The 25,240-nt window shown below is 32.7% G+C and overlaps 3 protein-coding genes across 3 annotated transcripts; all 3 read left to right on the top strand.

Annotated features, from left to right (window-relative positions):
• The first annotated feature begins 4,416 nt into the window (after positions 1–4,416).
• LOC125840995 (protein translation factor SUI1 homolog) lies at positions 4,417–7,381 on the top strand. Its single transcript, XM_049519993.1, has 5 exons — positions 4,417–4,573; positions 5,976–6,075; positions 6,319–6,524; positions 6,604–6,657; positions 7,113–7,381. Exons 2-5 carry the CDS (start codon positions 6,039–6,041, stop codon positions 7,155–7,157), a joined length of 342 nt encoding a protein of 113 aa, XP_049375950.1. The 5' UTR covers positions 4,417–4,573; positions 5,976–6,038; the 3' UTR covers positions 7,158–7,381.
• A 4,281-nt stretch (positions 7,382–11,662) lies between these two features.
• Positions 11,663–14,027, top strand: LOC125840958 (thiamine thiazole synthase 1, chloroplastic). Its single transcript, XM_049519950.1, has 3 exons — positions 11,663–12,128; positions 12,856–13,416; positions 13,551–14,027. The coding sequence occupies exons 1-3, from the start codon at positions 11,781–11,783 to the stop codon at positions 13,710–13,712; spliced, it is 1,071 nt and encodes a 356-aa protein (XP_049375907.1). The 5' UTR covers positions 11,663–11,780; the 3' UTR covers positions 13,713–14,027.
• Positions 14,028–21,206: 7,179 nt separating this feature from the next.
• On the top strand, positions 21,207–23,495 carry LOC125841005 (pectinesterase 2.1-like). The gene is made up of 4 exons (XM_049520003.1): positions 21,207–22,173; positions 22,595–22,786; positions 22,875–23,385; positions 23,464–23,495. The coding sequence occupies exons 1-3, from the start codon at positions 21,219–21,221 to the stop codon at positions 23,378–23,380; spliced, it is 1,653 nt and encodes a 550-aa protein (XP_049375960.1). The 5' UTR covers positions 21,207–21,218; the 3' UTR covers positions 23,381–23,385; positions 23,464–23,495.
• The last annotated feature ends 1,745 nt before the right edge of the window (positions 23,496–25,240 follow it).

The raw sequence follows: 25,240 nt of genomic DNA, 5'->3' as shown, positions 1-25,240 counted from the left end.
GAACTTGCTCTCTGTCTTATGCTGCAATTTCATATATTTTCCTCTAATTTTAATTTCTCAGAAAGTGTATTTCTTGCAGAAGACCTCATCTGGACTGTTTTACTCCTGTTACAGTTATTCAAACAAGGCAATGGTGCGTCCTTCGACTCAGTCAAATCATGTTGTATGATTGGCCCTCCTTTTTTTTAGTTGGCTTTCAATTAGGAGAGCAGAGAACTGTAGAAAATGGAGAGAGACTCTTGGAGTAACGAGAGAGGACCATCTTAAGATTTGATTAAGTAATGTTGTGGAGCCTCCCATGTTGCATCTTCACACTCTCAACTATTCAAATCTTTGATCTATTTTCCCGTTTAGGATACTTTGCAATCTCGGCAGTATGTAGTTTTACATGAATCTATAATCAATCACATTGAGGCAGACTTTACTGACTGAAAGCCTGACAAGAGAAAAGCACAACAAACTCACTAGTCTTCCAGTGACAGTTTGAAGGCTATTTGATAATGAGAACTGCTTGCATTTCAGACATCCTTGATCAGAATGGGAGTGAATCAAAATTTCAGGATCTTGACAAGGTATTTGAGCAGAATGAAGCTCTGATGGTACTTATCCCAGTATGAAGCTGATGCCCTTGATCCAGCTAGGGAAAGAGATACTATTTAGCAACTATTCATGGTATGTACACCACTCGAGTCTTTCCCTATCTCTTTTCGTTCAAAAAGAGGCATACATATTAGATCGCATGAACTTAAGCTCTATATAATATCTCTCTGTTAACAATTTAGAGACAACTGGTTCACTGCTAACATTACTAGTTGTCAAAGGCATGACTTTGGATTGGTCTTTTTCTCTTATCTTTGAAAAACTAGTTTCAAGAAACCACATACAGCAGTATAATGAGATATACATTGCTGCGCGAAATCAATAGTTTATCATTCTCTTCCTGTCTTGTTTTTCTTTCAAGACTAGTTTTCTATCTGACATTGCTCTCTAACAGATATTTTTCTATGCTGATTCTCATCTATAATTGTATGTCTCTCGCAGACATCCTAGTTTGTTTTACACCTGCAATGGTGATACAAGTTGTCCAACTATCGGATTAGGAGTGTGAAGGCTTGTTCAGAATGAGACCGGAGAAAGAAAGAGCTATACTGTTGATCAGGCATCTTTTGTCTCAGTTTAAACTACTCAATTCATGATTGATGAATCCCAAGTCCAATTCATGTTGAATATTGTGAAACCTTTCAGTAAAAGTTTAAGCATTTTTGACAAGTTGTAATCTCAACCTTTCTATTACATGTTCTATATTGGATTTTATCAGCTCATTGTTGATGAATTGTAACTTCAATCCCTGCTAGATGTTGTGATACTTTTCAATAAATATAGAGGGGCGGAACCAAGATTTTAATCTTCTGGGTTCTTAATTTTTGAACTGACTACTTCAAGTGTTAATAACTGAGTTCTAAATTTAGTATTTATATATATATTTAATGAATTTCTTAACACAAATGCATTATTGAGCTAAAGCTAATGGGTTTAACTGAATCCACACTTGAACTTCTAGCTCTGCTCTCGTAATTATAAGTGTTTTTAATATAAAAAGAGTTACTATCATTTATTTGTGAACGATGAAACTTGCACAACGAAACGATGATTCAACTTATAATTGTGGTGTTTTTGCTCAATTCCTACACATGTCAACTATTGTTTTTCTTTTATATAAATCACTTAGAAATAATGTGACAAATTAAATGAATTAACCAAATTAGTTGACAGATTGTATTTTGCTCAAAAACAATCACTAGCATCTTATAGAGTAATCAAGAGTTTGAGAGTGAGAAAAGAAAGTGAAAAATAAAATCTCAAGACAAGGACTTTATATATCGAATAATATAAATATAATTTACTAATTAACTATTGGGTTTTCAATCAATCCGTTAAAAATAAAAAGCTCAAACTGTTAAGTACTAATTACACGATAAATGTTGTTCGTGCTATGCACGGGCCCAATAATATAAATGGTATGTTTTGGGGCTAAAAACGGAGTTTTTGAAGCGATTGTTTGCGTGAATAAAAGAATAAGTTTTTTTATCACAAACATGTACTTTCTTTGACGCTATTTAAGGCATAATAAGACTACCCACATATAACATTTTTGAAATATTTTATGTTGTCAATTATCATGATTTATAGTATTTTTATGATAGATTCACTTCATGAATCAGTGGAATTTTTTGTATTTTTTTTAAAACATATTTTATGTTGTCAATTATCATGATTTATAGTATTTTTATGCAATTTTTAAATATAAAAAACACTAAAAAAAATAAGACAAATAAATTAAAATGGACCCAATATATGTTATTTTTGTTGTCTCAATTTATGTGACACAAATAAAATTTGGAGAGTCATCAAAATTTTCATATATTTTTTAAAAAATGTTTTAAGTTATTAATTATTGTGATTTATAATATTTTTATGTAACTTCCAAATAACCTACATTACTGGTCACTTTGTCCTAATTTATGTGATATGGATAAAATTACAAAATTAACCCTTTTAAAATGTCTTTTAGATATTTTAAGTTGTTAATTATTATTATTTATAATACTTTTTTGATAATTTTAAAATGATATGTGTTATTTTTTCTATTCCAATATAAGTGAGCCTGATAGAATTCTGAGAGTGAACCTATTTTATTATATAGCTTTTAAATATTTTAAATTGGTAATTATTGTAATTTTTAATGTTTTTTAAGTCATTTGTAAATGATATATATTGCTTCCTTTGTCCCATTTTATATAGCATAAATAAAATTTCCAAAACCAACTCAATTTTTAATATATATTTTTAAATATTTTAAATTATTAATTATTGCAATTTATAATATTAAAAAAAATTAAATAGAAAATGTACAAAACTTGTATCAGCCTAAAAAATGACCACGATAATTCGAAGCCTACAGAAAGCAATAAGGTTGTACGTAATTTTAAATACTTAATATATATTACTTTGTTTGTCTCAATGTATGTAGCATAAATAAAATTTCAAGAGTCAATCAAATGTTGTTAATTGTTAAGATTTACAATACATTTTATGTATTTTTCAATAATTTCACATTAAATAATACATATTACTACTTTTGTCTCATTTTATGTGACATTGATAGATTAATTTTAAGAATCAGTCAATTTCTTTTTTTGTGTTTTTTTAATAAATATTTTAAGTTGTCAATTATCACGATTTATTATATTTTATACATAATTTTTAACGATAGATTAATTTCAAGAATCAATCGAATTTTTTTATATGTATTTATTTTTGAAATATTTTATGTTGTCAATTATCATGATTTATAGTATTTTTACGATAGATTCACTTCAAGAATCAGTGGAATTTTTTGTATTTTTTTTCAAACATATTTTATGTTGTCAATTATCATGATTTATAGTATTTATATGCAATTTTTAAATATAAAAAACACAAAAAAAAGACAAATAAATTAAAATGGACCCAATATATGTTATTTTTGTTGTCTCAATTTATGCGACACAAATAAAATTTGGAGAGTCATCCAAATTTTCATATTTAAAAAAAAATGTTTTAAGTTATTAATTATTGTGATTAATGGTGTTAAATTGTCCAATAATGTAAATTTTAAAGGTACAACCATAAAAGAAGAATGTACAACACTATCTAAGTATATATCATCCAACACTTGTCATGTGCTAAGTAGTAGATATTTCCACTTATTATATATAGTAATATACTAAAATATTAATTAAAACCATTAAATTAATAATTTATTACCGATAAATCAATAACTTTTTTAATTCAAGTTATTAATTTTGATTCGATTTGAAACAACCCTACTAATCCTACAACGAAGTCGAACTCAATCAGACTCTATCATGTTTTAAGAGTCAATTGAGTTCGACTTCGTTATTATAGAGAAGAAGGCAAAACATGAGGACTAATTTTGAGACAAATCTATTACTCCCTCCGTCTCATTTTATGTGGCAACATTTGACCCGACACGGAGTTTAAGAAATAAATGAAGACTTTGAAATGTTTACCAAATTGTCCTTTAAAAAGTAGATCCACTTTTTCCTCTCTTCATAAATGTATTGAAATATTATTTTAAGATTAAGTGGGACCAATAATGATAAAAGAGGAATTGTACCTTTAAATACTTACCATATAAAAAAATGTGACATTCTTTTTTAGACTGACTAAAAAGGAAATTGTGTCACATAAAATGGGACGGAGGGAGTCTATCTTTAATGGGCAAAACTCAACTAACTGAAAAGTTCAAGGACTAGACAGTAATTTAACAGTCCCACGGGCCTACGCTGGTCCATCACACAGGGTATCGTGTCTCCCTCCTTACTTTTTTAGACCGACCTAACAAAAAGGGGCAAAAGCATATTTTTATTAGCTGATTTCACATTACAATTTGCTTTTTTTCTTCGGTGTACCGACTTTTCTGTGCTTTGCTCAAAAGACTTATCCGGATTTTGGGGTCTGCTGTATTGCTATCGTCTTCAATCTTTACAAACCCTAACCTTCGGATCAGGTATATCTTCAATACCCACTTGTTTCTTTTGGTTGATAAGCTTCAGATCCGGTGAATTAGGTTTGTTTTGTTTGTCTAGAGGTTGTTTTTGTGATAAAGATCGGATTTTTATTTCAAGAATTGGGGGAATTTTGAGGATTTTGGGATAGAGATGTTGATTTATGATGGTTTGTGGGTTTCTTGTGTTGGTTTTGCATAGCTTGATTAAGTTCAGGGGATACTTGTTACTGGATAGATGGGAAGAATCATCTAGTGTTTTGTCTATGTGTTCTGGTTGTTTTCTCTGCTTGGTGTTGTTATGCTTGTTGAATGATCAGGTTATGTATTCATGTTTTATGAAATTTTACTTCGAAGTTGTGAGGTTTTGGTGTCTTGTGAAGCTTTTGTATTGGGTTGTTTTTATCTTTTTTGTCTAATTGTGATTGTATTGTTGTTTGAGGATTGATTATTTTTTTTGAAGAAGTTAGTTTAGAGCTATGAACTTTTTCTGATGCAAGTTATAGAACTTTTTTCTGTTGGGTTGTTTCCTTTTGTGATAGTCTGGTCATATTTCTTGAAGAATTGGATTTTTTTAGGAGTTTTATTGTAGACTTGTTTAATTTTGATGTTTAGTGATAATTTATTTTGGGTTTGTGTTCTCTTGCTGAATTCTAGTTGTGTTCTCGAAGGATTTTGATATCATTTTGGAATTTGTATGCTTATTATAGTTTATCTGTTGAGTGGCCTAGTATGGTTGTTGGGGGAACAAAGATGTGTGTAAGATTTACCTTTTTCAAACCCGTTTGTGGTGAAGGATTTCTTCTTCTGATGAATAAGTTTCTGTATTTCATTCTCTAGCTTTTTTTTTCTTTCTGTTTTTGGTTGGATATTGGATGGGCTTTTACCAGTTCTTTTGCCTCCTGTTGCTCTTTATACTAAAACATATGTGGATCGCCTCTTTCTGTTGTACATACAACTTGCAAGATGATAATGGGATATGTCTGAATCTGTCTCTTGTGTATTGTTTTGGTGATAAATATCGGAATCTTCTGCAGACTGGTACGATGTTGGTACTTCACTGCTAAAGCTGTCAGTATCTGATGCGTAGCCAATCTTTTGTTGTTGTGGTTTTCTTTTCCCACTCTGTTTGCTAATAAAGGCTTCTTCTTTTTTCATCTGTTCAAATGTATGTCCTATTTAGCTTTTGATTTTCCTGATTTTTAGATAGGGTCCTGGTTTGTATTGATAATCTGATATAACTGCTTCTCTACTATATAGGATATTTAGATCATTCCTTGTTATTGTATGTATGTAAAATGATAACAGTCTACGTTGATGGTTGTCACTACTTGAGACGTGGAATTTGATTTCTTGTTTTTTTTTTTTTCTGTAATAGCTGCTGAACTCTTTTTCATCTGCCTAGGTCTGAGCATCCAAGTTTCGAGATCTGTGTGCTCCTGTTGTCTTCTACTCTCAGCCAAGTTTCATGTCTGATCTCGACATCCAAATTCCTACCGCTTTTGGTATGAGCCTCCTTGAATCATATTCTCTTTTTAGTGCAATATCGTATATTTCCTGTCTTATCAGATCAGTAAATCAGTTTCAGTTAAATGTTAAAAAGTTTGGGTTCATGTTTTATGGATGTAATACTTTAGATGCAAAGAAAGAAAAGGATTGTGAAGAAAGCATGCTAGTTTAGAGGATATGAATTATATCTTCTTATCTTCCATACCTGACCAGTCTTGGTGCTTTATAATGCTATGTAGATCCCTTTGCTGAGGCAAATGCTGATAACTCTGGTGCGGGGTCAAAAGATTACGTGCACATCCGTATACAACAAAGGAATGGTAGGAAAAGCCTGACAACTGTGCAGGGGTTGAAGAAAGAATTCAGCTATAACAAGATACTGAAGGATCTCAAGAAAGAGTTCTGCTGCAATGGTACTGTCGTTCAGGATCCTGAACTAGGCCAGGTTTGTAACTTTGCATTCTAGTGTCTGTCTCTGTAATTGCAAGTTCTATGACTAATCTATGTATTTGTTGTTTATGAAGGTTATTCAACTTCAAGGTGACCAGCGGAAGAACGTTTCTACATTTCTTGTCCAGGTGAGTGTGGTGCAGATTGAACATGTCTTTTTGCTTGTTCAATATTAAGTTATCTTGCTACAATAATTAGATGCTTAAAAAAGCTGATGTTTATGTCATGCATTAAAAATCATTTGTGAATTTCACGTTTTGCGTCAACTTCTTCTGTCAATCCTGAATTGTGTCTTTTGAAATGAAGTGGGTTAGTAATAGGCTGAGCTGTGCTCATTAACAAAAATACTCTTTTGGTTCAGTGATCCTTTCGGTGGTGGGTCTTTATGTACTGGAGTTGCTTGTTGAAGATTTACTGGCAAGGGTGGGGGTTATAGAACAGACATTGACGAAATTAACAACTCTACTAATTCTGTAGCTAGACTTAATTGATAAAATGATATGTTGCGGAACTTTCTCTGTTCAGTTGTTATCTACTATGTACTTTGTTGCTAATTTTCTCCTTTTTGGATTCGTGGAAGCAGGCTGGAATTGTGAAGAAAGAGCACATCAAAATTCATGGTTTCTGATTGCTCTCATCAGCCTCAGCTGCACAGTTATCATATTTGTTATGTCAGTGCCAGAGATATGCTCTATCCAAACTCAGTTCTACTAAACTTGCTAGTGTTTAATTTCTGCTAGTTTGATACAAACACTGTATTTGCTTGTCTATGTTTCATCTGAATATGGGTCGTGTTATATTTTCATGTACTTCACAAACCTATATCATGATGATATAACTGAGTGCTCAAAAGACGCGATCCTTGTTGCTGATCATTTTAGTGCTTCTTAGAATTTGCTGCATATGCTGAAGTGTGCTTAAATACCAATCCATATTGTTGGAATCATTCTCGATTTGCTGGTTCTTGGACTTCAGTATTAAAGGGTAGGGGTAATTCGATCCTCTAAACTTGGTTAGATCCGTTCTATGGTCTAGTGCAGATTAGGCACATCGTCGTTCACATACTACGTAAGCCCAATATTTAAGTGGAGACGAGTCGAGGGGCTGGACAACCACTGGTTGAGATTTATTTCACTTTTTAACTATTAGTAGTCACATAAGAATAGGATTTTGAGAGATACACTGCGACTCTTGATCTCTAGATTTAAAGTTCCATCATGAAATCTTCTTTCTTGCCACAAGTACATGTGCTTGTCATTTTTAGCCATTACAGTGCAATTTATTTTCAACGCGATGAAAAGTTGCATGGTCGGGTTGGTTCAGAATTTTTAAATATTAAATTAAATCATTTGTGTTGAATTTTTAGATTTATAAATTAAATAAAAATTGAATTTTTCAACTCCGGATTTTTTGGGTGTACACTCCTATTTATGTGTTCCTTTGGTCAAGTGGATTTTCCTTTCCCTCCCTATCAAACATCATATAAATAGATTGATTAAATGGGAAATATCTCCTAAAGATCCTCTCCAAATTTATTGTCGACCACCAGTTTGTTCATCTTTAACTTTAAAATGTTCGATTATTGCTAGAAACCCAACTAACAAAAAAAACAAAAATTGTGAAGCTCTTAATTCTAAAATTAATAATAGTGCTAACCACTATCTTTATATGAAAGAGAAAATGATAGTGAAATTTAACGCTTGCGTCAGGATTAAAAAATAGACACTCAAAAATTGTTGTGTAGTCAAATACTTTTAGAAAGCAACCCTTTCATCAATACGATTAAAATATTTCGTTTAGAGATCTTGAAGGGGCACTTATTATCCGGGGCGGATTTACTATTTAGAGGTTTGTATACGGGTTCATAAAAAAATAATATATTTGCAAAAATTATCTTAATAAATATTTGATGGTGAATTTGATTACTGTGAGTACTCGTTTAATAGATGGTTAAGAGGTGAATTATTCATGTATAAAGGATGTATTATGGTTTGCAATTTAGAAATTTACATAACTAATATATGAATAACTAATTTTACATGAACTGATACATTGATTTACTCATAACTAATCATTGTATTATTAATGCATGTATAGCTCTAACTAGCGATCAAACGATCCTTGTAGCGATAACATAATCTTGAAATTGCCACGACACAACATAAATTCAATATGATTCTTAAGTAAGGTCTGAAAAGGTGATGTGTACGTAAATCTTATCTCTACCTTCTGAAGTCATTTTTTTTTTTTTGATAAATCATGAACTTTCTTGAAATTGCATACATTTTAAATTTGTGTCTGATTATGACAAAAAAACAAATAGTATTTGCCCCCAATAGATCTTGTTAATGTGGTGGAGGGAGATATTTTATTTCTAAAATAGCAAGTGTCTTTTTCACTCATAACAACCTCACAAAATGATGATCAAAGAAGGGCCAAACCCAAAAAGCATGAAAAGACTAGAAAGGACAACACAATGGCACCTAAAAAATAATGAAGCTAATTTTGGACCATTCAACATGTCTATAAATCAAATCCATGATATCATTTTCAAAATTGGAATTAAAATTTTGAAATTTATAAATTTTAGTTTCGAGTTATAAACTAATAACATGTACATCTTTCAAAGATTTAAAATAAGTACGATATTTGAATAAGAATTTAATTGAACTCGTAGCTGATATTCTAACATAACATTTTTGACATGATAAGCACCTTGTCCTTGCATGAGAGGATATTCAGCAATGTTGAATGGAAATTGAAATAACCTACTTATTATAATAGTTAAACCATAAAAATATAACAGCCAAATTAAATAGGTTATAATATTTGTTTTCATCATTAATTATCAATGACAAGAGACAATTTTTTTACCAAGCTGAAGTTTAATATTTATTATATAATGATGTGATTTTCCAAAGATGGGATTCAAATGAACTCTTCGACCCTTCTAACTTTGTCTTTGCCCCTGCCACTTTATAATAGGAAACGTATACTACTGCACCAATTTGCATGTTTAGGTGAAGTTCATGTTGGAACTCTTACTAATCGAGACAACCTTTGAATACCTCAAGAAAATCGTGGATGGTCGATCGCGAGCATCGCATAATAAGATCACTGTGGACATATATAAAAAGATCAAAGATAGTTTAAATTAATTGTTATACTCCTCTTTGCTTTTATATAGTCTTCAATATTATAAACCACTTTTAAACCTATCAAAAATAAATTGTTGGTTTATGTTGTTTATTTTTTTTCAAAAATAAAATATAATAACATTTATATTCTAGGACTAGTAACTTTTTATTTATTTATAATATATGGAATTATATATGATATATATTGGATATTCCTAGGACAAGAAATCGTTAAAAATCAAGATAAATAGTCCAATTAAAACTGGACCCTCCACTTTAATACATCAAAAGGCCCAATATTGCAAAACCACTTGCTGAACAAGTGGGCCAACCTTACTGTATCATCGATTAAGGCCCTTCAAATCCTATCCTTCTCAAAATTAAAGTTTATAAAAAAAGAAAAGAAAAGAAAAAGAAACATATCTAGTGTAATTCTACTGTTGAGGTCTACGAGGGTAAGATGTATGCATGGGCAGAGAAACCTTAGACGAAGGGTGGTTCGGTGCACATCTTTTGTTGGAAAACTATGTGGTATGTAGAGGTGAAATGTTATATATTATGAGCGTATATTCAATTATACACCACTTCTTAATTTTGGATGTATGCAGACTTCACTCTTATGTTTGAGGTGTAGAGGTTGATTCCAATGATCTCTCGGCTAAAAGAGAGAGTATTCAATGCAAAATTATAAAAAAAAGACAGTAAATTAACAAGATATAATCAAATGCATCACTATATCGTAATATCCCTTTCGAAATAAAGAAAAAAATTGTATGCCTATCTACGTGTCCACTAATTGGGTTTCTATCAATTATTACTTCCCTCCATTTATATATCTGAATGAGTGACTCTTGTTTTATATAATAAATTTTAAGCATCCAAATTAAATTTATTTATTATAACTAAAGGAAATAGATTTTGAAAAAAAAGAAACAATAACTTTGGTATAACAATTATCAATCTTAACCACGTATACAATATACATGGATCAGATGGATGGTGTATATTTCCTCTATCTTAGTTTAGGTACTTACTAAAAAAAGAATCTATTATTAAAAGAATATTGTGTTTTATATTTGGGTGAGATTTTAATTTATTTTGCAGGAAGTTCAATTGTTTTCTTAACAAAATTGGAGATTAAATTATTTCTGAACTTTAGAACATTAAAAAAGGTTAAAAACTTTTATTGTAGGAATGTTAAATCATTTTTCTTACTGTGGTTATTAAAATAATTTAATGTACATTTTAAAACTCTGAACACAATAATTATTCTTTTGTTACATTTTGTGTGACACTAGTTTTCTTTCTAAAAATATTAGTTTAAAACGTTAAATTATCATTGAAAAGGAATTCTTACAATCACATATATATTACTACAGGCTCAAAATCATATATTTTAATTTTTTTTAGGTGAAATACATAGCTTTAAATTTATAGTTAATTTTATAGCTTACTATGATTAATGATATAATCAAAGTAGATGAAATATATATATATATATATATATATATATATATATATATATACACACACTAGTTAATTCATTTACGTAATAGTACATGAGAACACACACATAAAAAACATAATACATAACCATGATCTTTAATTTGATTTCGACGATCAACCATGCCCTTCAACTTTGAATGTGCATAAATAAGACACTTAAACTTGTATAAAATTAAACAAGTAGACACACATGTTCTACATAACATAATACACGTAGGATGCCATGTATGAAGAATGTGTCAATTTGTTCAATTTTATACAAATTTAAATATCTATTCGTGACTGATATTTCATATGTTTTTATAAAAAAAATTCAAAAAATTGTGACTAATATTTCATCAAATTTTGAAATATTTTATTAAAATATAATATAATTTAATATCTAAATAAAATGTCGCGATAAAATTTAAGGACAGAGTAGTGCATGCTTTACAAGTGTTACTTAGCCAGATAGGCGTACACTGCAATAATGGCAGATATTTTTCTCATCACTCAGCTCTACACTTGTCAGTCCCCTATATAAATCCTTCCTCTTCCCCTTCCATTTCCACACTCAAAACTCAAACTTCTCCGCCCTAAATCCCAAAAATCTCAATTCTTCTCTATCAATGGCTTCCACCTTGGCTTCCTCTGTTATTTCAAAGACTAATTTCATTGACACACACAAATCATCCTTCTATGGCGTTCCAATTTCATCACAAGCTCGATTGAAAATCGTTAAATCGACTCCACAAAACATGGCTGTTTCCATGTCTGCTGATGCTTCTCCTCCTCCTCCTTACGATCTCGGAAGTTTCAGTTTTAATCCGATTAAGGAATCGATTGTTGCTCGGGAAATGACACGGAGGTATATGACGGATATGATCACTTATGCTGATACTGATGTTGTTATTGTTGGTGCTGGATCTGCTGGTTTATCTTGTGCTTATGAACTCAGCAAGAACCCTGATGTTCAGGTATAACTTTTTTTTTTTTTAATACATAGATATCGAAATTTAAGTTGACGGATTGAGTTTACGTGTGCTATATATCACGATTTCATTATAGATATCAGACTTTTATCTGCAACAGGAATTCGATCTAGATTTGATACATCATAAATCAAGGCTCAGTAGACTTGTTATGGCCTCGATTGTACTCCTTCCGCTGCAAATTCATGTGTTACTGTTTGATTTGACATGACTCGTGAGACAATTATTGAAATTTGTTATATAATGTGACCTTTTTTGGACTGGACTAAAAAGAATAGGGGTCACATAAATTGATACATAAAGAGACCTGATAAATAAATTGTTTCTAAGCTCAAAAGAAATACAGGTTTCTTGTTAAAAGTATTTTACAACTTTAGTCGTACTCATAAATCATGTGAAATTTTTGTCCTCAGCCTTATTTGCTAGTTATTATTTGAGTGGGACCATTCAAGACACAAATCATATATTTATTGGGAAAGTTGTTTTTGTATGCTTGTGAACCAATGATATTGCTTTTGTGATAGTCTTAAGCAGAATTTGAGCGGATAACATGAGTTTAATTGAATATACAGAACCCGTCCTAGATCTGTACACGCATTCACAATCACAATGAAGTGATTTGATATTCTAATTGCTATAATTGTCGTTACAGTAACTATGTTCTTCAATTTGTACTTGTAAGTTGTTATGTGAATTACCTTTATTTGTATAGGTGGCCATTCTTGAGCAATCTGTGAGCCCTGGTGGAGGTGCTTGGCTAGGCGGACAACTCTTCTCTGCTATGGTTGTGCGTAAGCCAGCACATCTTTTCCTTAACGAGCTAGGCATTGACTACGACGAGCAAGACCACTACGTGGTCATCAAACACGCTGCCTTGTTCACCTCAACCATCATGAGCAAGCTTTTGGCCAGGCCAAATGTGAAGCTCTTCAATGCTGTTGCAACAGAGGACCTTATCGTGAAGAACGGAAGAGTCGGTGGTGTTGTTACTAACTGGTCTTTGGTTTCCCAGAACCATGACACACAATCCTGCATGGACCCTAATGTTATGGAGGCTAAGGTTGTGGTCAGTTCCTGCGGTCACGACGGCCCCATGGGCGCCACCGGTGTTAAGAGGCTCAGGAGCATTGGCATGATCAACAGTGTTCCTGGAATGAAAGCTTTGGACATGAATGCTGCTGAGGACGCGATTGTTAGACTTACCAGAGAAGTTGTACCTGGAATGATTGTTACAGGAATGGAAGTTGCTGAAATTGATGGAGCACCACGAATGGTAAGTATAAAGTACTTGAACGCCTATATTGTATAAACTCATAATTTGCCTGCGCATCAGTCTCAAACAAGTTGAAAAAGCTCATATAGCTGATCCAATAGTATAACTAATTGGAGATGTTTTATATTGTTCAGGGTCCAACTTTTGGAGCTATGATGATATCAGGACAGAAGGCAGCTCACCTCGCCCTACGGGCGTTGGGATTGCCCAACGCGCTTGATGGAACTGCAGAAACAAGCATCCTCCCAGAGCTTATGTTGGCTGCAGCTGATGAAGCTGAAATTGCTGATGCTTGAATGTAATTATAGTTTTCTAAGTAAGGATTATGAGAAATATTAGTTTTTCCTAGATAAGTGAGTATGGTTGTGGTGGTGAATGATAAATGGCAAGGGGATGATGAATAAGAGTCTTTAAGATGAAAGTCACTGTGTTAACTTTGGCTATTTTCTTTTGATTATTTCGATTTCGAAACTTTGTATGTGAAAAAAGTGGTAGATTTTAGTTTTGGTCGTTGAATAATCTTATGGGCCTTTTGGGTTTCGTTTTGGTACTTGATATGGTTTGGGCCTCATTGGAGAAGCCATATGAATGAACATTGTGATTGGGCCAATTACTTTTAAAGATGTTTTTGCACTAATGGCCTTTTGAGGTCATTTACATCCAATTACTTTCAAATGCAAAATTTAGTCCATTTGTTTTCTACAACATACTGGAATTTTACCCCATTTGTTTTCCACAACATGGTGGAAATTTACAAGTGGGACCTCGGAATCTGGGCAGGGTAGAGTTTGGGTAGATTTTACCACTGTTTCGTAGAGATTTTTAGAAATGAAGAAAGAGAAAACAATGACGAAAATATAATAACTAATGAGAGAAGCAGTGTACCGCGGAATACGCACAACAACGAAATAGTCCAATTGATTTTGATTTACAGGAAATATTTCATAGAGTAATCTAAAAGAGGTCATACATTGTAAATAATTCACTTTTAAAGACAATTATATGTAGGACTTGCAAATTGAATACGCACAACAACGAAAGAGGTCATACGCTGAGTATTTGATGAGTGGAGAAACTTGAAGATCCTGAGTTGATTGAATGAGGGATTCTACAAGTCGAGCTCGCAAACAAGAGCAAACCTCCTTCTTCACTCTCTATCCCTCTCTCTGCATAGAACCTGTTGGCCGAAATGCTTAAGAGAACCAAATGTTGAAGAAATTCACCGCAATCAAATTTATTTGTCCAGGTGACGGTGGAACCCAGTGCAAACAAAATCAGCAGAAGAACAATCGAATCGGTTTGGAATCATAAAGGAAATGAGTATGATTATCAAATTTGTATAACAAATTTTTCTAACTGTTAGTGGAGAGGAGAACATGGTGGGTGAGGGTGCGGCCATGGCGGTGAAGAGGTTTTTTGGCCAGATCTGGTGGTGCGGTGACTTAGGTTATTGTTTTTGTGGAGGTTAGAGGAGGAAAGAAAAATAGTGATGGTGTGCGGCGGAAATGAAGACGGGTGAGGGAGAAAGTATATGTGATTTCGCCGGCAAAAATGGCGAGAACAACGGCGATGGCTTTCTTTGGTTGATTTTGGTCGTGAAACAGTGAAAATTGGGAGAATTGGATGTATGGAATTTCACTTTAAAAAATGCCAAAAATAAATTAAAATGTTATTATTTTACATTTTATTAAATAATTTTGGTTAATAATTTTAAAAAATAGTTATGAAATAATTATGATGTGACATTAATATATCTGACGTGGATATGACATGTCAATTATATAAAGGAGAGTGAGCTACATACATGGTTGGAAGGGCTTAAAAGTCTCATTTTAATTGAGTTTAAGAGTCCAGATGACAAATGTGTAAGTAGAAGGGTTCAGAATACAAACTGATACAAGTATAAGGGTCAACCAGACCATTTCACCTTTTTACAAAGACATCTTAACTTTGAGGCATTCTATTATCCCACAAAAATATTGATATCTTTGTAAAAGGACCATTTTGACCCATTTTCCCTATTGTGAACATGCGCGTGGTGCTCACTCTTTTTAATAATTTAATTTAAATTAATTTCTTCAAACCCAACTCGGATCCAAATCGTTTCAACTCTTGTTCTCCATTTTTCATTTCTTAGTTTCTCTCATCATTTTCTTCAATCATAGGCATTGTTGAAGATCATCTCCTATAATTTCGACATTTGTTGGTGGTCAAATTTCTTGGAGGACTAGCTGAATAAACAATGAATTGAAGATTAACATGTCAGAATAGTAACAATAGCAAATCGTTTAGCTGCAAACTAAAACCCTCATCAGTATGTATATCGAAAAAGCTGCTTGTGGTTTCAATGACGAAGACTAATTCATTGAAATCGATAGTAATGGTATTCAGAGTCATGTCGTTTGAGTGGCTGGCGATTGAGCTCGTTTAAACCCAAGCTTCAATGAACAAGTCACTGCGACATCTTGCGACCTTGACGTTCAAAGTTCAGAAGCTGGAAAATCTCAGGTCGATGTTGATCATTCCGAAAAAAAAATGATTTGAGAGTTTGGTTTGATTTTTGAGTTCTCAAAACAAAATGAAATTAAGGGTGTGTTTGGTATGAAGGAAAATGATTTCCTAGAAAATGTTTTCCTGGAAAACAAGTTGATTTTTGACTTATTTTCTCATGTTTGGTTGGTGATAGGAAAATATTTTTCGAAAAAGATTTTTAGTGTTTGATTTATAAATGAAAAATATTTTTGAGAAATATGTTTTATTTATACTTGAGTAGAAAATATTTTTTGAAATTGAAAATATTTTTTAAAAACAAACTTAAATTTTTTTTTTGGAGGTGGGGGGTGGAGGAGCGGGGGGTCGAGGGTAGGGGTGAAAAATTGAAATTTTGAAGTTGAAAATATAAATATTTTATAAAAACAAACTTAATTTTTTTTTGGGGTGGGGGGGGGGGTGGTAGGGGTGGGGTCAAGGGTAGGGTTGAAATAAATAAATTTTTGAAGTTGAAAATATTTTTTAAAAACAAACTTAAATTTTTTTTTTGGGGGCTGGGGGGGTCGAGGGTAGGGGTAAAAAAAATGAAATTTTGAAGTTGAAATTATTTTTTTAAAATCAACTTAATTTTTTTTTGGGGTGGGTGGGTAGGGGCGGTGGGGAGGTTGAAGGTAGGGGTGAAAAAATGAAATTTTGAAGTTGAAAATATTTTTTAAAAACAAACTTAAATTTTTTTTTGGGGTGGGGGCTGGATGGGTTTGGGGGGGGGGGGGGGGAGGGGTCGAGTGTAGGGGTGAAAAAATAAAATTTTGAAGTTGAAAACATTTTTTAAAAACAAACTCAATTTTTTTTGGGGGAGGGGGGTGGGTGGTCGAGGATCGGGATGAAAAAATAAAAATTTGAAGTTGAAAATATTTTTTAAAAACAAACTTAATTTTTTTACTTTTTGAAGGGGGTGGGGAACTGATAGGGGGGGCGAGGGTAGGGGGTGGGGCGAGGGTAGGAGGTAAAAAAATAAAAAAATGAAATATCATTTAAAAACAACTTTTAATATTTTTTTTGGGAGAGGATGGTGGTAGGGGGTGGGGGTAGGGGTGAGGGTGGGGTAAAAAAAATTGAATTTAAAAACAAGCTTTAAAATTTTTAATTTTTTTGGGGGGTGGGGTGGGCTGGTTTGAGGGTAGGGACAAAATAAATTGATTTTTTCAACAAAAAAATAATTGTAATTTGAAGTTGGAAGAGAGTTTTGGAAAATGTTTTTCTTAAGTTTTGAAGGAAAGTCATTTTTCTTAAATTTGAGGAAAATGAGTTGATTTAGAAAACATTTTCCAAAACATTTAACCCAACCAAACATGAGAAAATTGGAAAACATTTTTCCTTCAATACCAAACACATCCTAAGAAGAAATGAAACCTTGAACAACTTTAAATTAGCTTTTTCGATTGGAAATTAAAACGAATTCCTACCTTATTGAGTTGATTTCATCAGTTCCTCAGAGAGTACCTACAACTCTTTTGTTGGGGAAGATGATGAATTTGAATGGAGTAAATAATTAATAAAGAAAATAACTTAAAGTGACACTTTTTAATTGGTTTTTGGCAATAAAAACAGACCTTCACGCGCATTATGTGTGTGTTCACAAACATAATGAGAAAATGGGTCAAAATGGTCCTTTTATAAAAATATTCAATACTTTGTAGGGTAATAGAACACCCTCAAAGTTAAGACGTCTTTTTGAAAATCCGGGACAACTTCAATGGTGATTTTATGTCTTTCTCATTAGTTTATAATAAATATAATCATGTCTAATTTATATAAAAAATAATTAAAAAAATCATAGAAAATATGGAGGGACTAATACAATATAACTTGCCTAAAGTAATAGAAAGTATACATTGACTATACAATATAATTTATATATACATGAGCTATACATTCGAAAATTTGAATATAGTTTAATGAAGTATACATCGACTATTTAATTTTAATCAATTCAAAATTACCTCTAAATAGTCCCAAAATTTAGAAATAAAATTATCTTGATATTTCGAGTTTTGTGATCTATAATTTGCTCGAAACAACGAAAAGAAGAAACTGACACGACGATACCATTTCTTCTTTGAAAAAATTATCACCTTGTCTAGGTGATAAATACTCATGATCTTTTTCTACAACCAATCACAATATTTTTTGGTACATTGAAAATAAATAAAATTTATAATTTTTTTCTTTGATAAGCTACATGACTTAAGTTTAGGAGGAAAATAAATTTCACACGTCTTCTCAAATTAACATATCTAAAATTTCATGATGATTTGACTCCCTTAGATGTGTATGTTTCGGTAAATATTTATCATCTTAAATAATAATTTTAAGAAAATGACACTATATGTCCTCTTTGATAAGCTACCTGACTAAAGTTTAGTAGGAAAATAAATTTCACACGTCTTTTCAAATTAACATACCTAAATTTTCGTAATGATTTGCCTGTATGTTTCAGAAATATTTATCGTCTTAAATAATAATTCTAAGAAGATGACACTATATGTCCTCCTCTTTGATAAGCTAGATAACCGATAGACAATGTCTCTACTTTAAATTCTTTTTAACACCTTATTTTTACTATTTTGAAACTTTGTTTGATACTTCATAGTTCCATGATGAGACTTGAAGCAAACTTCATTTTACTTTGAATATTTCAATAGCCACTTTCTTGCATTGCCAAACTAAGGTTTTTTTAAAAGAGATAATTCGTAGCTTTTAGGTATTCGATACTTAGTAGTCTGATTAGTTCGAGTTCAAATCTTATAAAGAAAGAAATATTTCTTGTTTTAATATTAATTTTCTTTTAATTTTAAAACTTAAATTTGCTACCTTCAATTAAGAACGAAAGAATCTAAGTGTTCTTATAATCTCACCTTAAGAAAGTTCTACTAACACAATTTCAAGATGGTCCTAACTCCTACCTAATTTGGACAAAGTAGTTAAGTCACATCAATTCTCACTCTTTTGTCAAATTTATCACATTACTGGCTAGAGTCTAGACCAGTATATTACTCCCCTGTCTTAATTTATACGACATTTTTTGTTTTTAAAGAGTCAAATAGTTTAAGTTTGATCAGGAATTTGCGTATGGAATTTTCAATTTTTTTGAAATGAAATTTATATATTTGTAAACTACATAAAAAGTACTATAATTCACAATAATTGATAATTCAAAATGTTTAAAAGATCTATGAAAAATTTACGGTCAAAGATAGACTTGTTTGTATCTTAAAATTTGAAAAGTGTCACATAAAATAGGACGGAGGGAGTATATTATTATTGCTTCCACTCCATACATGAAAATTAAAGATAGAATAATAATGGAGATATTTGTGAGTATTGAGTACTTGGTGAGTGGTCATTAGTCACACCAAGCACCCAAATTTCTTCCACTATTTACGGGGAGCGGTAAATCACCGAGGAATATGATAAGATGAATTTAAATCACTTTAATTTTAATCAAAGATTTCGAAGTCGAATTTTAGTAATGAAAAAGTTTCTAACATAGAATGCTTTCCTCTTAATACACCTTGTTTGTGCGACTCAAAATTTATCGAGCCAGTAAATTACGAATATCAATTGATTTAAGTCAACAGAAAAATTTGCATAAGGACTAATATGTACTCTATTATTCCCTCACACATGATCATTACCAAACAATTACCCCTCTTTTAGCATAGGCCAAATACATTGACATCCCTTAAACTTATCAGTAAATATCATTTAGACACTCGAATTATGATATGTTACAAATTTAAATGTGGCCACATGATAAAGTGGTCCTATTATACACTTTCGACTCAAATTTTGAGAAAACTTCAATGAGTATTTTCAAGCGTCCATTATTACATAAGTTAAAGTTTAACCATCTAAAATACGTTAGCGCATATGAATGACACATATGTTGGGATATATACTATTAACCATATGTTAATTAAGTTATAATATTTATTATGGAATAAATATTTGCTCAGTTTTAATAGATCATATATTCGTTTACGGTGTCTGTTTACTTATATAGTAGATGATTTAGTGTGTAGAGTTTTAACTTATACACAAATGATTAAATCATCGGTTCTTATAAGTATATAAAGTTTTTTGTTCACAATCTAGGATGAAAATTAGACATGCCATCGGTACGATTGTAGCACAAGATTATATGTAATTTATCTTGATTATGGGAACGGTACAGTTACGTTCCAACTTTTTGTGCTAGTGCATTTTGTATGTATTGAACGAGACCGAGTAGAGATAGTTGTTTAAGACTGGCTGACAAAAACATATTCTCTAAACTATTAAATGTACTTATATTTTTAATCCTAATATAACTATTATGATCTGTATATATTAATTATCATTTTGATTTATTAAAAGATGAGATTCTGAGATGGGTCAATATGCCTAGTAAATTGGATGATAATAATGTATATTGGTGAAATAATAAGTTGGTATATGGAATTCATGTCTCGTTATAGAGATTGATTGATATGCCTTTTTGAGAAACTTATAAGTTTTCATCGTGTCAAACCTTGCAAGTGGATTTATGAATTCGACATATGAAATAAGTTAAATAGTTCTCTAAAGGAAATTAATCATTGAATTAAATTCGTCAGTAATTTAATTTATTGATTAGTATCTGTAATCTTAACATTGGGAATCACATAAGTGTTTGATGGGAAATTTTGAAATATAAATAGACTAGTGCAATTACGAATTTCTAGTAGAATGATTTGTAATTTATTATGATAAGAATAAATTCAAATTAATTATTTGGAATTATTTGCATAATAGAAAGCCTCAATAATTAATTACTAGAACTCATAATTTTAAAAAAAATGGACTGCCTTTTTTTCTCCTCTTTGGATTGGGAAGAAATCTCTATAAGTAGGGATTCTCCTAACCTAAGATAAAGATGAATGTTTTCTATTCATACTTGCTCACCCAAGTATTGAGAGTGTTCAGATGTGAACTTGGGATCACTGTAGAAGACCATAGTTGTTATCTAACTCGTGAATTCGCTTGAAGGTATCTGCTCACGCTTCAAGAGGTATTTATCGAATTAAATTCCAGCAAGTTTATGTGTTCTGGCATGCTTATGTGTTCTAGCATAAACGAATTTGGTTATCTATTATTCATGTATGCAGTAAAGATTTTGGTATGCTTACTCTGTGCATATAGTTTTCCAACAAACATATTATATAAACAAAGTATTATAGTAAGTGAAAGTGTATCAAAATATCCAACACATGTAGTTACAAACTTCTAAAATGGTTACTCCTAACCAACCTTTGTTAACAAAAACACACAAACAAAATCCCATAACCAGCTTCAAGATCCTCACTTTTGTCATAACTTTCTTTGTTGCTCTCTTCTTAGTTGTGTTTCTTGTTGTTCCATATCAAGTTGAGATTAAACATTCTAATCTATGTAAGGCTGCACAAGATTCCCAACTCTGCATTAGTTATGTCTCTGATTTAATGTCCAATGAAAATGTCACATCAAATTCAGATGGACTAAGTATTCTGAAGAAATTCTTAGTTAAATATGTTCATCAAATGAACAGTGCAATTCCAGTGGTTCGCAAAATAAAGAATCAGATCAATGACATTCGTCAACAAGGGGCTTTAACTGATTGTCTTGAGCTTCTTGATCTGTCAGTTGATTTAGTATTTGATTCAATTGCAGCAATTGATAAAACAAATGGCTTGGGGAATGCCAATGCGCAAAGTTGGCTAAGTGGTGTGCTTACTAACCACGTTACGTGCTTGGATGAGCTTGATTCGTTTACTAAAACTATGATAAATGGAACAAATCTTGATGAGTTGATCTCGAGAGCTAAGGTAGCATTGGCGATGCTCGCGTCTGTAACAACTCACAATGAGGATGTTTTCAGGACGGTTTTAGGAAGAATGCCATCTTGGGTGAGTTCGAGGGATAGGAAGCTGATGGAGAGTTTGGGTAAGGACATTAAAACAAATGCAGTGGTGGCACAAGATGGAACAGGGGATTATCAAACACTTGCTGAAGCAGTTGCTGGAGCACCAGATAACAGTAAGAAGCGTTATGTAATTTATGTGAAGATGGGAATTTATAAAGAGAATGTTGAGGTGACTAACAATAAAATGAACTTGATGATTGTTGGTGATGGAATGAATGCTACCATTATTACCGGTAGCCTTAATGTTGTCGATGGATCAACAACCTTCCGTTCTGCCACTCTTGGTAAGTTTTCAACTTATCAGTTTATTCGTATAACTGTGGTGTTCGTGTCAGCTTGCACTCAACCTAGTGTACATATATTATCAATCAGACTAAAACTTAGACCCCTTCATGATTTACCGATATTGGTCCTCCATCTTATATTGGGATGTAGTTTATTTGCCTCTTTAGTTGATCTTGAACATCTTCACATGGGGCGGAGCTAGCAAGGATCAAGGGAGTTCATTTGGTGGAAAATTATACTGTTTATACATGGTTAAAATATATTTTATGTATATATAGTAGATGTTGAACCCCTTTAGCCTCTTCGTATGCATACTTTTGATATTTCGAACCCCCTTACTGAAAATCCTGGCTCTACCATCATGAGCTAGTTTTAATGAACAAATGTAACATATACTAGTGCATTTTCATCATATTGCAGCTGCAGTTGGCCAAGGATTTATACTACAGGACATATGTATACAGAACACAGCAGGACCAGATAAACAACAAGCTGTTGCACTTCGAGTTGGAGCTGATATGTCTGTCATAAACCGTTGTCGTATCGATGCTTATCAAGACACCCTTTATGCATTTTCTCTAAGGCAATTCTATCGAGACTCCTACGTGATAGGTACTCGTGAAGTAGATTACCCCAAATGTGCTATGCTTTCTATTGAACTCAATATTAAAAAGTTTAAATCTTTAATCCGTTTCTGCAGGGACTGTTGATTTCATATTTGGTAATGCAGCAGTTGTATTCCAGAAGTGTCAGCTCGTAGCTAGAAAACCGAATAAAAATCAGCAAAACATGGTGACGGCACAAGGCAGGACGGACCCAAATCAGGCCACGGGGACATCAATTCAGTTCTGTGACATAATAGCAAGTCCGGACCTTGAACCAGTTGTGAACGAATTCAAAACGTATCTTGGTAGGCCATGGAAAGAATATTCAAGAACTGTAGTGATGGAATCATACTTAGGTGGTCTCATTGATCCAGTGGGTTGGGCTAAGTGGGACGGAGATTTTGCGTTGAAGACATTGTATTATGGTGAATTTATGAACAATGGACCTGGTGCTGGTACAAGTAAGCGTGTCAAGTGGCCTAGTTATCATGTCATTACTGATCCCGCTGAAGCTATGCCGTTCACTGTGGCTGAGCTGATTCAGGGCGGATCATGGTTGAGTTCTACTGGCGTGGCGTATGTGGATGGATTATATGATTAGAGTATTATAAAATTCTTCTTTGTTTATGTAGAAGACATTTCTAAAAAGCTCAAAATAAGTAGTAGTAATATATATATATATATATATATGATGTGCCACATGAACAGGGCAGAGCCGGGATTAAGAGTTTAAAGCATGAAAATAAAGAACACACAACTCTAGTGTGACAAGCATTTACATGGCTGATTCCTTACACTGAGCTGTCAATCAGCTTAGTTAAGGGGTTCATAAGTTTATATACATATATATTTATATAATGAGCTTATGTTGGCGATGAAGCTGAAACTGGTGATACTTGAATGTAATTATAGTTTTCTAAAAAAGGATATGAGTAATATTAGTTTTTTCCTAGACGAGTATGGTTGTGGTGGTGGTTATGATGAAATTAGCAAGGGGTAATGAATAAAAATCTGCAAGATGAAAGTCATTGTGTTACCTTTTGGCTGTTTCATGTCTATTCTTCTTTTTCTTTTGATTTATTTCAGTTTCGTAGTATACTAGTTAATTAGCTAACATGACTACAGTTTGTATTAATTACAATTCGGAACTTACTTCTAGCTATAATTGCATTCCTCTCTCTCGCCTCTCGCCTCTCTTCCTCTCTCAGGAATCTAGCTCGCATCTCTCCTCTTTTTCAGACATCTCTCCTTCTCCCTGCCTAGTTGTCACGCCCCGAGCCTACACCCTGGGCGGGACCGGCACCCGGAGACCATTTCTAGCCCCAAGCGAACCCTTGGCCTGGCTTTCTTAACTCAGCGGAAACCTCAACAGAATAACTCAATGCAATGCAGTATTACAAAACAACTTAACTTATAAAATATGGCCATAAAGGCAACTCGAATCTCAAAATAGAATATTTACATATATATATAGATGAGAGACTCAAAACTAACTGACTGACTGTCTGTCTATGAAGCCTCTAAAATACTGAGATGGATGTTGGGACAGACCCCGCAACATCCTAATAAAACAAAAACTAAGAACACAAAATAATTGAGTCCTCCGGAATGCAAGGAGGCTCACCACTGACTCTGGAGTGCTCAGCTGGATCAACGACGTGCAGGATGCTGATCCGGGGTACCTGAATCTGCATCATCAAACGATGCAGGCCAACTGGCATCAGTACATGGAATGTACGAGTATGCAAGCTGGAAAACTAAGCAACAAAGGCTAGAAGGAAAACTGGAAGAAACTGAATAGCTTACCTGGCTCAACTTAACTCAACCTGACTGACTTCTTTCAATATAAGGCAATTTAAAACAAGTGCGATATAAAGAAAGATTGCTTAAAACATGCTATGAACTCTGTGTGTATACAAGGATACAATAAGCCTGAAATGTGTATAAAAATACAATGAACTGATGTATATAAAAAATACAATAATCTCTGTGTATGAAAAATACAATAACTGTTGTGGGAGTTTCTCTAACCGACAACCATCACATAAGAGCTATAGTGATGATACAGCGATCGACCTCACGCTGCCAGAGCATCTTATACCCGGCCAAAGGTATAAGACCTGAACTGCCTAATGGATCCACTAGTCTAATCTGAAAAGGATTCATCTAAAAAGTATGATCCTTTTCTACCCATGGTGGCTAACATGGTTCTATGGGGGCTGTGGGTTCTTTGAACGCTCCCCCAATTCGGTGCTCGATACTACTCCCAAAAATGTACTGGCTCTTATGTTTTTAAAACATATTTCTTCCTGCTGATATGAGATAATTACTCAAAAACTAGCCCGAAGGCTTTTTGGAAATCTCAGTTTCCAACCTTGTTTAAATGTAAAAACATTTCTTTAAAACTTCTTTGGGAATACATAGTTCCCTAATAACTTTGAGAAAAGAACTCAACTTTAAA

The sequence above is a fragment of the Solanum verrucosum genome, unplaced genomic scaffold (genome assembly GCF_900185275.1).
Source record: "Solanum verrucosum unplaced genomic scaffold, falcon-dt-bn FXZP01000277.1, whole genome shotgun sequence".
NCBI classification, from domain to species: Eukaryota; Viridiplantae; Streptophyta; class Magnoliopsida; order Solanales; family Solanaceae; genus Solanum; species Solanum verrucosum.
Note: the sequence above shows the minus strand (reverse complement) of the source record. Positions and strands in the feature narration are given on the sequence as shown.